The sequence below is a fragment of the Chelon labrosus genome (assembly GCF_963514085.1).
Source record: "Chelon labrosus genome assembly, chromosome: 20".
Classification (NCBI taxonomy): domain Eukaryota; kingdom Metazoa; phylum Chordata; class Actinopteri; order Mugiliformes; family Mugilidae; genus Chelon; species Chelon labrosus.
Genome location: NC_140353.1, coordinates 533427 through 547009, shown reverse-complemented (window position 1 = coordinate 547009; position 13583 = coordinate 533427). Strand labels below are relative to the sequence as shown.

General features: G+C 45.2%; 1 protein-coding gene across 1 annotated transcript in view; it reads right to left on the bottom strand.

Moving 5' to 3' along the window:
* The window catches only part of npas3 (neuronal PAS domain protein 3), a gene marked incomplete at both ends in the record, with an annotated part of 113286 nt that overhangs the window by 24959 nt on the left and 74744 nt on the right, over window positions 1–13583 (bottom strand). The window contains one exon of the mRNA XM_084568479.1: window positions 10223–10403. Coding sequence (XP_084424605.1) covers window positions 10223–10403 — 181 coding nt within the window. The remainder of the gene's footprint in view (window positions 1–10222; window positions 10404–13583) is intronic.

The window sequence follows — 13583 nt, the reverse complement described above, 5'->3', positions numbered from 1 at the left end:
TCCATGGACCCTGGTCTCTAAGGACCCTGGTCTCTATGACCCTGGTCTCTATGGACCCTGGTCTCAATGATATCATTCTGAACTCATTCAGCAACCCCTTGACTAGAACTGGACCAAGAGTTTAGAGAAAGACCACAAAGGTTCTAGTAACAATAGAACCAGGCCCACTCTCCATCTGGACATGTGGAGAACCAAAGAACCCAAAGTGTTCCACGTTGGGTTTTTACCTCTTGAAAAGGAATCTGGCTACAAAATCCTCCTGATTCCACTACAGGAGGCAACGTACACACAATTCAACCTTTGGACATTTTATTTATCCTGGACATCATCACATTCTACCATTGTGATCATTATACAATCCAGAAGAAGATGGAGATGTGAGTCACCATGTGGTGCACAGCTGATGGAGGATCATGTGGATAGACCACACAACAACATTTGTCGCCAGTTGTTTTTCCTCCTCTTCCTCCTCTTCTTGCCCACAATGCAACAGGGTAAAGGAGATCAGAGAGGTGGTGGGTGAGAGACAGAAAGGACAAATGTGCTCTGCTCTTTCTCTGCTGCATGAACTGAAGAGAGTAAACACTCAGACACTCAGTAACCGTCCTGTCACAGTCCTGCATCACTATCACCTCCACACCTGCAACTGAATGACTACCGTCAGAGGGAGAGATGGAAGGAAAGAGGAAAGAGAGGGAGGACAAAGATGGAGAGGAAGAAGAGAAGAAGAACGTATGAGGGTGATAAAGGAGGAAAGAAAAAAGGAGGAAGAGGAGGAGGAGAGGAGGAAGATCACTGGAGATCAAAGGATGTGAGAAAGACGAAGAAAAGAAAAAAGGAGGAGAGGACAATGAAGACTAAGGGAGGATGAGGATGAGGAAGAGGAGGAAGAGGAAGATGATTAGAAGGAGGAAGAGGAGAGGGAGATTTCCTCAAAGCCTTTTCCCACAAAAGAAAATCCTGGGAACTAAAAGTTAAAAAAAAAAAAAAAGGTGAAACCACTCCTCCTCCTCCTCCTCCTCCTCCTCTCTCCCTCCCTTTCTTTTCTCCCTCTATTCATCCTCCCTCTCCTCCCTCCCCTCCTCTCCTCCCTCTCTCCCTCCTCTCCTCCCTCCCTCCCCTCCCCTCCTCTCCTCTCCTCCCTCCTCCCTCCCCTCCTCTCTTCCCTCTCTCCCTCCCCTCCCCTCCCCTCCCTCCCCTCCCCTCCCTCCCCTCCTCCTCCCCTCCCCTCTCCTCCCTCCCCTCCTCTCCTCCCTCTCCTCCTCTCCTCCCTCTCCTCCCCTCCCCTCCCCTCCCCTCCTCCTCCCCTCCCCTCTCCTCCCTCCCCTCCTCTCCTCCCTCTCCTCCTCTCCTCCCTCTCCTCCCTCCCCTCCCCTCTCTCTCCCCTGCAGCAGTGATAAAGAAGACTTTTACTTTGACAGTCTTATCAGGACAACGAGCTCAAATCAAACGGCGCTCTAATAGTCTGCAGAGCCCTCCATCCATCCCTTCTTTTACTCCCACCCCTCCCTCCTCTTCATCTCCTCTTCATCTCCTCTTCATCTCCTCTTCCTCCTCAGTGATCTCTGAGGCTTTTCTCGGCTGACTTTAGCTTCTCCTCTTCCTCCGCTGGGAACTGAGGAGGAGGAGGAGGAGGAATACGAGTATGAAGGGAGGCGACCAAAAGTATGTGGACAGTTTCAGACAACGAAAGGAGGAGGAGGAGAAGAGGAGGTGGAAGAAGAGGAGGAGGAAGAAGAGGAGGAGGAAGAAGAGGAGGAGGAAGGTGAATAAAAAGACTGACAGCTTGTCTTTGTTTGGAGAGAGGTCAAAGGTCACAGACAAGCTGTGTCACTGAGACAGAGGGAAATAAAAAAGCTCATCTTGTTTCGTCTCGACTATTTTAAATTCTTGTGCAATATATTTAATATTTCTCTTTTTTCTTCATGTACGTTTGTATTTTTACAACAGGTATTACTGACGCATACAACAACAATAAAACCTTTTTCTGTTTCACTGACTCACGTTACAAACGTCTACAAAACCAAAGAACAAGCAGCGTCTCTTTTCTCTCCGTTCTTGTTTCTGCATCCGTTGGTGGTGTGAATGTTTTCTCTGAATCCAAACTTTAACGAATTAGTTAAGAAAAAAAAATAAACTGAGATGAAAAAAGTAGCATCAAGTTAATAATTAAATCTCTCTTCTTCTTCTTCTTCTTCTTCTTCTTCTTCTGTTCGTGTTCAGGCAGACGAGAGCAGCGTCCCCAGATAAAAGACGACCGAAGAAGAAAGGAAAGAAGAAGAAGAAGAGAGTGACTGGTGGAGTTGAATCCAGGCGGCAGAGACAGAGAGAGACAGAGACAGATGGACGGAGTGAAGAGATTAGCATCAGTAATGAGAGGAAGACGTGAGGAGGAATAGAAACCTGGTTCCACAAACACGTCTGAAGAACTGATCCAACGTCTGATCAACGAAAACCACCAGAGAGGAAGGAAGAGGTCAAAGGTCAGAGGTCAGAGGTCAGAGGGCAGTGGTCTTCCTTCCTTCCTTCCTCCCCCTTCTTTCTATCTATCTATCTCCTCTTCTCCCTTCCTTCCACTCGTTCTTTATTCATTCAGTTCCGTCTGTTCTTTCTTCCTCTCTAGTCACATTTTGTTTCCTCTTGTCATCTGCCCTTCTCTCTTCTCTTCTACCTCCAGTAGCTGCTGCCTCTCTGTTCCTCCCCTCCTCTCCCCTCCCTCCCTCCCTCCTCTCCTTGGTGTTTAAACTCCATCTTCACGCTGCCAGGACAGATAAACCTCTCACACCCTCTCTCTCACTTCCTGCCTCTCCACAAATTAAAAGTTGAGTCTTGGACCTTGAGGAGTTGCCGTGTTATCGCTGCTGTGACGGACAGATAGCGGAGAGGAGCGCTTTATTTGCCATCCGGCGCCGTCCTGTCCTCCGCTGTCATTATCTGAACAGCTCCGGCTTCCATTGTAAACAGCCCCGTCCTCGTTAAGAAGCCTAATTAGAAACCTCTAATAAGAATGGCGTGTGATTGGCCATTGTGTACTCTGAAGATTTCATGCAGAGCGGCGGCGGCGGCGGCGGCGGCGGTTTAATAAAACTTAAACCGAACGGATCATTTTGCTTTAGCAATAATCCTCTGCCTCTGAAAAGTTCTTTGTTTGCTTCAAGTGGTTTTATTGCTATTCTTAAAAAAAAAACAAAAAACACTCATGACACTGATTTAATTAATTTGAGCACTTTCAACCAAAGCCCATTGTGACTAATTCTCCCCCGGATCAGGAGCTTTAGAGGAGACGCTCTAAAGAAATTCAACGACTTTATGTTTCAGCTGAAAAATATTCAGTTTGGTGGCGGCTGCAGGTAACTTCAATTCATTTTTATTTCTGAGCAATAATCTCAGTTCCCCCGTCGACAGCTGCTGCTGTGAACTTAGTAAAACATCAGATATTGAACAGACGGATAAAAGTTTTTGCTTCCTTTAGAACTTCTTCATAAAAATGACTCAAACATCCTGAAAGTCGACAAAGAGAAGCCGATGAAACACACGGAACAGACGTATTAGACTAAAGTGAGCCAATATTACATATCAGTGAGCTGAAAGTTAGTTTCATGGTCAAATCAGAGCCCATCTGAAAACAAGAGCCGCTGTAGACGACAGATCAGCAGATACTGGAAACAAGGATTCACTTTAATGAAAATGATTCATTCTCTAGAACAAACAAATACACAAGCTAACATCAGCTAACGGAGCAACACCTTTACTGGTTCTGTTATTATGAGCTCGACCCAAATATGTAGTCTGGAGAATCAGGAAGTCATGAAAGCAGCAGTGACGCTGTGGAAAGAAAGCAGAATCTAAAGTGTGGTGGTGCTGAATAATCCCAAGAGAAGAAGAGACGTGGTTCTCTAATAGAACTAAGTGTTCTCCATTTACTGTGGATGTGAACCTGGAGCTTTCTGATCAGCTCAGATGTTGAGAAGAGGAATAAAACTGGAAACCATGCACGTTAAAACAGATTCATTTGCATAAACAATGGAAATAATGCAATTAATCCTGATTAAATATTCTAATCTATTGACAGCCCAACAACAACAAACCTCCAACTAGTCATTTAGCCACGAGCTACAGAGCAATGTTTTAAAATCAACAAACGCAACAAAACGAGTTAGCATCAAGCTGCTAACTCTGCAAGGAGCCATGAGTTTTCTCTCAACATGCAAAGACGACTGCGTTAACGATGGAAAAATAGTCCTGATTAAATATTCTAATCTGTTGGCTCCCTATCTAGAATATTTTCATGAGCTACGATACAAAGCTTGACTGCTAGTTATAAAGCTACAAAAACGAGTTAGCATCAAGCTGCAAGGAGAAGAAAGGAGCGACTGGTTTCCTCCGACCTGCAACGACGACTGCGCTAACGATGGAAACCATGTGATTAATCCTGATTAAATAAACTATTAACTAAACTATTTTAACAAGACTGATGTGAGCAACAACAAAGCTACAAATAGAAACAAGTGAAACGTCACGAGCTGCAACTCATTTGAGATTTTATCAAACTGCGCTGACTGAACTCAAAATGAAAATAAAGATTTTTGAGGCGAGGAGGAGGAGGAGGACGAGGAGGAGGAGGAGGAGGAGGAGGAGGACGACGATTGGAAGACGACTGGTGTGTGTCTGTAAATATCCAGATCTGACCTTTGCCTCCTGTCCTGGAGTCCAAGTGACATTTCAAATGCAAATACAAACACGCTTCACCTCCGAACACGACCACAACCTCACACTCAGTGAGTTTGTCCTTGGGCCGCCGTCGCCGCCGTCGCCGCCGTCGGCCTCTCCAGATGACATTAAACGTAGGTGACTGTAAACTTGGATAATTATGATAAATGCGAGCGATTATGACGAATTATTCCCCTCCATTGTGCTAATAGCGTAATTAGCAACAATAATCAAAGACTCATGATGTTGAAATAAGGCGTCGCCGCGGACAATTAGACCGCGAGGAGCTAATAATGGAGAACTTATGGTGTTTCTCCTGGAGGGCAGAGTTACTGCTACTTCCAGAAGGACTTTTATTATTGGGGGAGTTTTTCTAACTCATTCTGGCCTCTGATGAGAGAAAATTGAAATAAATACCCAATTAAGAGCACGGCTTTCTGTGTGATGGCGTGAATGAGAGGGAGGAACGATTAAAGGCACAAATCACAGCTGAAGTTTGAACCGGAGGAAAGTTTGGAAAATAAAGAGACATTGTTCTGACGGAGGTGTCGTCACTCTGTGGTCATGACGACTCCAGGAGGGACCGGTTTGAAATATGACATCAGAGGTTTTTAGATTCTGTTACTGAACAAACGAGCATCTGAATTAAACAGAAAGGAGTAAATTCTCCTGGTGATGCATTCATGGACCCTCGGGGTTTAAATAAAAGTGATAAACCCCTGAGACAAATACCTCCATCTAATCACAGGATGATGTGACTCAGTGTCAGATTAGATGGTTATTCAGTGACTGACAGTTAAAAAAGAAATCTGTTAAATATTATGTTATAACGTTATTAAAATGAATCCTACGGCGGACTAGGAACAGGAAAAGGTTTGAGCAGGAGTGTGTTTGAGAGAATATTAGAATGATTATGGTCCAATACAAGAACACTACACCTGAAGAGGCTGGTTGTTAAGAGGACTCAGACCTGCTGCCTTCCTCTTTCTTTATCTGCTCAATATAAAACGTAGTAGTGGATGACACACGAAGGGACTGGTCAACAACACCCTGGTCACACCTTTAATACCTGGTCTCACCTGTCCATCTCCTTTGGTTAAGGAAGGAGGTCACATGTGTCCCAGACCACCTCCACATGTGGACTGACACCAGATCAGTGTTCACACCTGGACCTGTTTAACCTGGACTCTAGAGACCAGATCAGGTCTGGATGGGACCAGTGTCATAAACCTTGACTCTCCATCTCAGATTTCTTTTCCGTCCACCCATCGTGTCCTTCACGGTCAGTAAAGGTCAAAGTGAAGAGGAGGCCTCTGGGTCTGATGATATGAAGTGAGAGAAGAGAAGAGCGGCGTGGAGAGTTTCAGCTGCTCGCAGTCAGACTCTGAATTACACTCAGGAGTAATAATTTCCAAACACTCAGCCTTCAGGGCGGTGAGAGACGCCGAGCCTCTCCGCCTCGCTTTGACTGATATTAGTCAAATTGCGTCATGTGCGTTTAAAGATGACTCTCTTTAACTGCAAGAGGGTGTTGAAAGGAGCGGCGGGCTTCAAAGGAAGCTCTCTCCTCCAAGGTCATCTGCTGTTTCAACTTCAGTTTCAATACTTCATGAGCGTGACTGTAATTAAAACGACGGGTCAGCGTTCTGATATATTACAACAGAGCAGGCGGCGAGGTGAGGCCGGCTTTAATGACTTCTTTTATATATCGAAAAAAAAAATGGGTTCTTGTTTAAAAAGGAGACTGTTGGAAAGAAGAAATGGGAAGTTTATCAACGGGACGATAAGGTGAACACCAGCTCAAACTGTCCTGACAGGTCCGTGCCCAAATTTTACTGCAGCAACGCTAATGTTAGCATTCCAGCTAATTAGCTTTACCTACAAAAACTCTCTGCATCAACAGACCGTCCTCAGATCTGGTGCAGTCTAATGCAGCCGTGGTGTCTCCAGCCTCCGGTCACCACTCTGCAGAATCTGGTTGTAAGATAACCCCCCCCCCACACACACACACACACACATTTCCACCATTTCTTTTGATAAATAAAGGACCAATAGGTGCAGTCGGTCTATGTTCATACTAGCTGGTGAATTTATGGGGACGTACATCCAAAAAACAACTGTGTCTGGAGACAGGATCAGAACAGGTTCCTCCGGGTCCAGGTCCAGGTCCAGGTGAGTATCAGGTCATTATCAGACTGTAGTCATGTGACCTTCAGGTGGACTCCACCAACCCTACCACCCTGCAAAAAACCTAAACTCTCCACCAGACATTTAGAGCTAAACACTTCGAGGAAACGTCCAGATGAGTTTGTTTCTACTAGGAGAAAGTAGAGAAGAAGGAGGAGGAGGAGGAGGAGGAGGAGGAAAAAGACAATGAGGAGCAGATAGGAGAAGGTGGAGAAGAAGAGGAGGGTGTGAAAAAGGAGATGAGGAAGAAAAGGAAGGTCAGACGCAGATATGAGGAGATGGAGAAGACGAAGAAGAAGATGGAGGATAATTGATCCAACCCTGAAACGATAGAGTAGAAGAAGCTGTGGAGCATCAAATCTACTGGAAATAGACCTGAAGAAGAAGAAGAAGGAGGAGGAGGAGGAGGAGGAGCGGATAGGGGATGTGGAGAAGAATTAAGAGGAGGAAAAGAAGAAGAATGTGGAAAAAAGAGAGGAAGAAGAAGATGGAGATAGATGGAGGAGAAGAAGGAGATGCATTAGAAAAGGGGAGATATAGGAGGACAAGGAAGAAGGAGGGAAGAAGGAGAGAAGAAGAAGAGATAGTAGGAGTATGTCCTCCTCCATGTCCTCCATCTCCTCCTCCATGTCCTCCTCTATCCTCCTCCTCCATGTCCTCCTCCATCATGTCCTCCTCCATGTCCTCCTCCATGTCCTCCTCCTCCATGTCCTCCTCCTCCATGTCCTCCTCCAGTCCTGAATGTGTAGAGTCTTAGAAGACGACCAAGATGTCTCCACGTCTCCATCGTCTCTGTCCACATTGATTCCATCTTGGTTCATCTTGTTTTTCTACCTCCATGTTTCTGTCCCTCACCTGATGTTGATTGGTGGAGGTTACCATGGTTACCAGGAGAACCTCTACTCCTCATCCATCAGTCTGAGTCTTTAATCAGATCATTAGAGGAGGAGCCAGAGTCGTCCAGGTAGAGGAGTGAATCTTTTAACTGAGATCAGCTGCAGGGTGATTCAGGTGATAACAGAAACACATCCTCTAAGATCTCAGGTCGTCTGATAAAGAGATGAACAGGTCTGATACGCCCCCTTCCCGAGAAACCGTCTAAATTCATACCAGCCCTGTTTCTTCCTCCTCCTCCTCCTCCTCCTCCTCCTCTTGTCTCTCTTCAGACAAATTAACATTAAATAACACATCCATGAATCCTAATCCTCCCTCTCTTCCTCTCCTCCTCTCTCGGCTCTGATCATCACTGGGGATCACTCCTTCACATTCATTCTTTTTTCTTTGGACAAATTAACATTGCTGAGCAGTCATGCACATTCAAACATGTCCCTACATCCCCCGGCCTCGCTTTCTTTCTTTCTTTCTTCCCACCTCTCCAGTACAAATTAACATGGGAGAACAAACACCTTTGTCCTCTGTCCTTCCTCTTTTTTTTGTCTTTTTCTCTCTGTGGTCAAACTGGGAACGGTTGAGATATTCGTTTAAACCCTCGGTGAATTCACGCCTTTGTGTCTTTAGGTTCTGAGATGGGAAAACACCGGTCCCCGTTTTAAAGCCGTCCTCCTTTTTCTTTTTCTCTCCAGACAGATTGACACTGATGACCACATAGATGTCCTCTCTCTCTCTTTCTTTCTATCCAGCTCCAGATCTTTTTGGTGCACAGGGAGTCTCGCTTAGAGGTTTGCAGAAAGTCAGAGAAAAAGAAAGGGAACCCTCAAATGTGGAACTTCAATTAATTTAAAGCCTCTCCCCCCCTCACAACCCCCAACCCTCCCGTCCCATCCCTCCCTCCAACACACCCATCACCCGGCACCAATCAGCCAAGAATAAATCCACGGCAGATCTAATTACCGCGTCGTCTCCGAAGACCCCCGGCCGCCGCGAAGCCAATCTTCAACTCCTTGTTTGAACAGGCTGATGAACTAAGGGACTCGATGGATATCAAGTCATTTTGTTTAATTTATAAATGGATTTTCCCCTAATACTTAAATTATCATCAGCATGAGAGAGAGAGAGAGAGAGAGAGAGACAGGGGGAGGGCACAAAGAAAAGCATTTGGAAGGTAAAAAGTCTTGTGGTGCAGGAGAGGAGGGATGGATGGATGGATGGATAGAGGGAATGAAGGAGACGAGACAAAGAACCCCGGTGAGGAATGTGTCCGTCCCTGGTTTACAGCAGCTTTTCAATGTGTTGCAGCAAATATAATCAGAAGTGCAGCAGGGGATGTTGGGACGGTGTCAAGGTTAGAGGGAGGAGAGGAATATGAACTAGAGCATTCACATGTTTATAGACGAACAGAAAAAAGATCTGGTCTGATCTGGAGTTGGTCTCCTGTAGCGTCCTAAAGTCTGTCCTTGTCTTCCTTGTCTTCTCCCCACTCTCATATCTGTAGCAGCCAGTTAGCTTAGCTTAGCATGCAAACTGGAAACAGCTAGCAAACGAGACACTGTGATAATTTGAAGTTCACTACTTATCACTTTAAATCAAAAGACTGAAAGCAAGAAAACATATTAGCTTCAAAATGCTGATTTCATGACATTTCTGTTGTTTGATCAGTTATTTTAGGGAGAAACCAACAACAGAAAGAGGAAACATCAACCGTCACATCTCAAAGACCTCATTGGACCAGATCTTTCAAAGCTCAGGACTACTTGTGGTCTCTAGAGGTTCTAAAGTAGAACAGGACCTTCTCCAGTTTTGGTTGAGGAGGCAGACCCCTCTCTACGTTTTGATAGAGCTGAAGGTTGGATCAGGTGACCCTGAACCGTCCTTTAACGATGCTGCTATAGGTCTAGGCTGCTGGGGGATTTCCCATGATGCACTGGGCTCTTATAATCTCAAAGTTCCGTTTTGTTAAAATGAGTTTTTCTTGCCTCCGTCACCAGAGTTTGCTCTGGGGGTTTCAGGGGTTTGGCTTCTTCACCTCCTTCACATCCAATGACTTTTAGGGGCTACTGTACACACAGATTAGCCAAAACATTATGACCTACACATGCTAGAACACCACCTTATCTGACGTTGGTCCAAAACAACTGAGACTGACCGAAGCCTGGACTCCAGAGATTCTTCATCTCATCCATAACAAGGTGTCCCCGGTCCAACACCTGCTGGGTCTACCCATTCATCCCACATCCAGACTCGTCTAATGAACCACTTCAGCTTCCGGCTCAGTTCCACCGACACATTTGACATCATCACATATTAGTTCTGTTGTTCGAATGATTAGAACTGAAGAGTAAATTCTTGACACTAAAGTCAGGAGGTGCTGGTTTCTTAGTTGAAGGGTCCTGGAAGGACTCGCTGCGTCCCTCCCTTCACTTCCTACCTGGTTCAGGCGTCTCAGAGTGCGACGACGACGAAGCCGAGGACGCCCCGTCTTCGTTGATGGCTCCCTGGGACAGAGACATCCCTCGGCCCGGGGGAAGCTTCATGCCGAGCTGCTCTGCCATCTCCACGTGATCTCCAGGGTGGATGTAGTCGAACACACTGCTGCCGGTCAGCTCCACCTACAGAACCAAAGACAGAAAGACAGAGTTAACGGACGGTACTCGTCCTCTGATGGCCTCCTCTTTGGTTTGTATGATCTGAATGAGTCGGTCAGAGAGATGACTCTGATTGGTCGATCAAGAGGAAGTGATGAAAGAAAACAAACCAACGAATACTCCTCAATCGTCATCTTCATCTCATCTGAACAATCGAATATCATGATGATCTAGATTCACATCCCAGCTAATACTAGCTCTTCTTAGCTTCCTAGCCTCCCAGCTAATAGTAGCTCATCCTAGCTTCCTAGCATTCAAGCTAATAGTAGCTCTTCCTAGCCTCCTAGAGTCCCAGCTAATACTAGCCTTCTTAGCTACGACTAGCTCTTCCAAGCCTCCTGGCCTTGAATCATACAGGCATTAAAGAGGCTAAACGTACACTATACATATACATTCCTGGACCGCTGGGAGAAAGGCTGCTGTTGCTAACGGTGATCTAGATACACAAACAATCCTCCTCCTCCTCCTCCTCCTCCTCCTCCTCACACCTTCCATCCAACTCTTCCTCCTCCTCCTCCCCTAATCCGTCCCTCGGCAGCCGTGGAGAATCAGCAGCGTTTTGTCTTTCTTATGGAAATGGAATGAATAAGCCTCTTCTTATTAAATAAATACAGAGTCCCTTCACCTTAAAGACTCTCATTAGCAGCGATAGAAGCGGATTTGTCTTCGTTAATTGGGGATGAGACGAGGGAGCACCGCCAAAAAACATGCACACACAAAAGAAACACACACCGAATGCACAAGCAGCTTCATGTCAAGGTTATAAATACAAACATTTTGTGTGACGCGTGCGTCTTCCCTTCACCGCATCATGACACGGTTGTACTCTTTCATTTGAAGGTGTGCGTTTTCATTTTTGCAGCATATCAAAAAGACTTATTTCCACATGCTAATCCGGTTGTGTGTGTTTGTGTAAGTGTGTGTTTGGGTTTTTGGGGGTCCACCGGGACAAAGGGGATTACATGGGTGTAATCCTTTTAATAAGAAATCCCTTTAAGGCAATTTAGTCCCCTCATAAAGTCTCATCTGGAGCAGAAAGTGATGATTAAGAACGGCGGCTGATCACTGAATCACGTGTACGAACACACCGACATGAAGGCACGCCGGCCCCGGTGCACCATGGGAGTTGCTCTTCATGTTTACACGTTACACTGCTAATTGGATCTACATTGTTCCCGCTCGCAATAATACGCCGACTTTTAATCAATTAAAACTTGGCAGAACTATTTTACATAAAGTCACCGCTGGAGCTAATTACACAGAAGGAACAATGCAGAGGAGAAATTAGACATTCAGACACTTTCAAGTAATTACCATACGGCAGACTGGGAAATAAGGCATTACTGTGGAGCAGAGTGAGTCGGTTTACAGCACAGATTAAATGTTCAGTCAGGAAACACACACACACAAAACAAAACTCAGTCAGGTAGTACTGACATCTTCTGGATCCAGACTCTGAATCACCTTCTGCATCACCTGGATAGTCCTCCAACCAATCAGAAACATCTAAACTAATTCTTCTGTCCGTCACCACATTAAGCCCCACCCACATAATCTGATTGGTCCAGCAGATCTTTGCCGGAGCAGAATCAGTTCTCAACAGAGAGACTGCAGCACAACTTTACTACACAAGATATTTTAGGCAGGGGAAGTTGTTCTGGCTTCCAGGTGCTAAAGTAACACACATAAAATGATAATTTACAGTTGATCTAAAGATAGAGATCGTAGTCAAGTCATCGTGTGCTGCTGCCTTTCTTGGCCAGGTCACTCTTGTGAAAGAGGTCTTGATCTCAATGGGTTTTTATCTGGTTAAATAAAGGTTATAATAATAATAATCAACAGCATAAAGATGGAACAGCACCTCTAAAGTGAAGCCAAAGCAAGTAGAGCTCCCCCTGGTGGCTGGCTGCACTATAGGTCATAAGCTCCACCCCCTCCATGTTAGTGGGCGGGACTTGGACCAAACTAAAACACTAAAATACACGTCAAATAATATATGTATTTTTTTCAAGGACGGTTTCTGTCATTTTAGGTAGTTAATACAACGTTGATGAATGTTCAAGTGTCAGTTTTTTGGATAAGTTTCAATTTAGTTATTTGACGCTATAGAAACAGGATGTGACATGTTGACTACCGGTTGCCATGCCAGCCACTCCGTAAAGCGGTCCCGTGGGTCTGTGAGAGTAAGTCCAGAGTATAATCCATCATGTCCTTGTAACAGGTGGAGGTAGAGCAGAGCGTAGTATTAATTAAACTAAAACATGAGTGAGTCTGGAGGAAGTGTGGGCGGGGCATCAATATCACGGCTCCACGTGGCTCCGCCCTCAGACCGTACTGATCAGACTCTGGATCCAAACTCACAAGATGGCGCCGCCCGTATCCCCGGGAACATAGAGTCAGTTTGACCAATGAGAGGAAGAGGAGACGTGGTGTCCATGTTTATATACAGACTATGCTCTAAGTTCTGATGAATAAAGAACTTGTTTCATGTGAAAACAAATGGTAGACGCCCACATTCACCCAGAGAGGTTTTAGGGACATGATTAATGGTCATGGCTAAAATCAGATTAGCATTTTGACAATCAGACTTCAAGCTTCTTCTTCTGCATATGAGCATAAATTGAGCTGCAGATGTTGGACATGGAACCAGTTAAAGAAGTGAATCAGAGGAACTGTTAGTTTACAAGAGTATATATTTAGCTACACGTCCTCGATGGATGAAGTCAATGAAATACGTTAATTTGGCTGAAAATATGAGATTGTATGACTGAGGATTGGTTTGGTTGGTGAAACTAAGAAGTCAGAAAGAAGTTAAAGAGCTAAAGTGTATTGTCAGACTGCAAAGTCTCAATAAGGAGGTAGCCTCCATGAAAGATGAGAAAGTAGCGGGAGAAGATACCACAAACCTCCAGAGCCAACGACGACACTGGATGAAAACGTCCTGAAATAATCAGAACTGAAACGATTCAGGACAACACCGAAGACAACACCTCCGTTCTAAAAACTGTTTCTGACGTGATCCTTCAAAGATGACATGAACATTTAAATCATGTCAGATGTAATGAGGCCAGAACAGAGAGACAGAAACAGGAGACAGAAACGTGTTCACGACCACGAGACGAGGAATCAACACCAGATATTTCC